We start from the raw sequence: 2,569 nt of genomic DNA, 5'->3' as shown, positions 1-2,569 counted from the left end.
TGCACACTTAGCGCATGTTAAGAGAACTTTAAGGTCTATAGATTGTACCAATGTCAATTTTCTGGTTTTGCTTTTGTACAGTGATGTAAGATGTTACCGTTGAAGAAAGCTGGGTGAATGGTACACAGGACTTCTTTCTACTGTTTTTGTAACTTCCTGTGAAGCTATAATTATTTTGAAATAAAAGTTTAAAAAAAATTTGCTGGGAAGAATAGAAATGCAATGTTAGTTGGAGGGATATGAGGTTGAGAGTGGGGTTTTTTGTTTTAATTTTGCTTTTATAGAAAAGATAGGGAACATAAAACACGTATATATGTTGATGAGAATGATCATAAAAGGAAGGAATTGGTGATACAAACGAGGGAAAAATTACCAGAGCAAAATATGTCTTAAATCATTTTCTTGAAGGCATTAAAAATACTATTTACACATTTTTATCTTACTATTTATAAATCAGATTATCTTTACAACTTTTTGTAAATTATTGTAAAGGTAAATGTGGTTATCTTATGTTACACTCCTTTAATTTTCTAAAAATCCCACATGGTTTTGTGTTATGGAACTAGATCACTAAAAAAATGGAATTCCAAGGGTTTTTATCATCCTTGCTAATGTTCATTTTTAAATAACTGTAAGAGTTTTATATGTCACTTTTTACGGTTTTCTCTTCCAGATTTTTATTCAGTATAGTTAGGTCATTAATTTTCCTTTAACTAAGAAGCTTTATATACACATATGTTTTTGAATAACCATAATAGTTTACCATTTAATAATTAAATGAATCATGGTTCTGTTTTGCATTATGGCATATAGTGTATTTTAATCTCTGTATGTCTTACCAAACTATTCTGTTTTGTCCAGAGTATAGTAATATCGAAATGCTCAATACAAATTATTGCTCTTTATTTTAGGGATACGGCAGGCCAGGAGCGATTTCACACCATCACAACTTCTTACTACAGAGGTGCAATGGGTATCATGCTAGTATATGACATCACCAATGGTAAAAGTTTTGAAAACATCAGCAAATGGCTTAGAAATATAGATGAGGTAAGACCTAGAAATTGCATAAACCTTTTGTAAACAAACATTTGTGTGCTTAGTTGAGAAGAAAAAGTATTTTAATTCAGCAGTCCCCAACCTTTTTGGCACCACGGACCGATGCTCCTATGAGAATCTAATGCCCAGTGATCTGAGATGGGGCTGAGGCGGGGATGCTAGCGCTGGGGATGCTAGCGCTGGGGAGCAGCTGCAAATACAGATGAAGCTTCACTTGCTGGCCTGCTGCTCACTTCCTGAAGTCATTATTATTGAGCATTTCTGCTTCCAAATATGTTATGTTTGTTTTCTTTTACCTTTTCCTTAAATTTTGGGCAGGTCTATCTAGAACCTCATTCAAGGCAGTTACTAAATTACCACAAAACTCTGTACAGCCATCTTATAAGATGGTCCCAAATAGAAGCAACCGATGTTTTTGCACACCTCTCTAAATGAATTCTTTCTTGGTAGATTTTTATTGAGTGAAAGGATTACATTTCAGCAGTAATTTTAAAACTTATTTTTAAGTTACAGAAATGTCAGATCACTTCTAGACATTTTGAAAGCTACAGAGTACTAATACAATAAAAACTTAACCAAGAAAATAGTGCCATATCATTGTGTTTGAAGATGTCAGTTTTTCTGAGGTAAAGTTGTATGTCCAGCATGTCTGTTTCTGTGTACAGCATAAGTAGTTTTTTGTTGGGATTATTTTTCATATCTGATTGCTGACTTTTAGATTTTGAATTTCATTAAGACTAACTCCTTAAATAAGTTTTGGCTGTGTACACAAGACCAAGTCTTAAGCCAGTATTAGAGCCAAGTTAATGATATCTTCAATGGCAGAAATCCTAAGGGCTCATTAATAACTTTTCCATTGCTACATGAAATCTTCAAGGAGAAATCTGTTAGTATTTAAGAAACAGCAATACATAGATATTGAAACAAAAAAGGCTCTGTTTTGGATTTCCTTAGTCTTTATTTTAAAAGTGGTTTGGCCAAGTAGCATGTGTAATAAGAGCAATTTATGTAGATACTCTGCAGTGTTGCTCCAGCAACATCCCATTTCCTGATTCTGTGACATCAACAGGATGTCCTAAATTTAATCCTATTCTGACACTAACTACCCAGACTTAGTGTGAGACTCCAGAGATTTAAGGACTCGGTCCTACAATACTGCCCTTCCTTTAAATGCAAGACTTGGGTTTCCCAGGCTACCCACACTTCTATTTAACTTGGCTGCAAATTTGAGGGTTCCCATAACCCACTTGAAGATTTAATAGTTTGCTAAAATGACTCAAAGAACTCAGGAAAGCACTATACTTATAATTTTATTATGAAAGATAAGACTCAGCTGAATGGAAGGGTTGCATAGGCAAGGTATGGGAGTTGGGGAAATCAGAGCTTCCATGCCATCCCTTGGCATGTCACACTCTTGGCACCTTGATATGTTCACAAACCTCATTGGTTCCTTTTTAATTTAGGTTCCATTACATAGGTATGGTTAATTAAATCATTGGCCTTTGGTGGC

The 2,569-nt window shown here is 34.6% G+C and overlaps 1 protein-coding gene across 1 annotated transcript in view; it reads left to right on the top strand.

Moving 5' to 3' along the window:
* Positions 1–2,569, top strand: part of RAB10 (RAB10, member RAS oncogene family) — a 64,807-nt gene that overhangs the window by 53,316 nt on the left and 8,922 nt on the right. Inside the window, exon 3 of the mRNA XM_011356532.1 lies at positions 912–1,050. Coding sequence (XP_011354834.1) covers positions 912–1,050 — 139 coding nt within the window. The remainder of the gene's footprint in view (positions 1–911; positions 1,051–2,569) is intronic.

This window comes from Pteropus vampyrus, unplaced genomic scaffold (assembly GCF_000151845.1).
Source record: "Pteropus vampyrus isolate Shadow unplaced genomic scaffold, Pvam_2.0 Scaffold28, whole genome shotgun sequence".
NCBI lineage: Eukaryota > Metazoa > Chordata > Mammalia > Chiroptera > Pteropodidae > Pteropus > Pteropus vampyrus.
The sequence above is the reverse complement of the archived record's forward strand: the minus strand, read 5'-3'. Positions and strand labels throughout refer to the sequence as shown.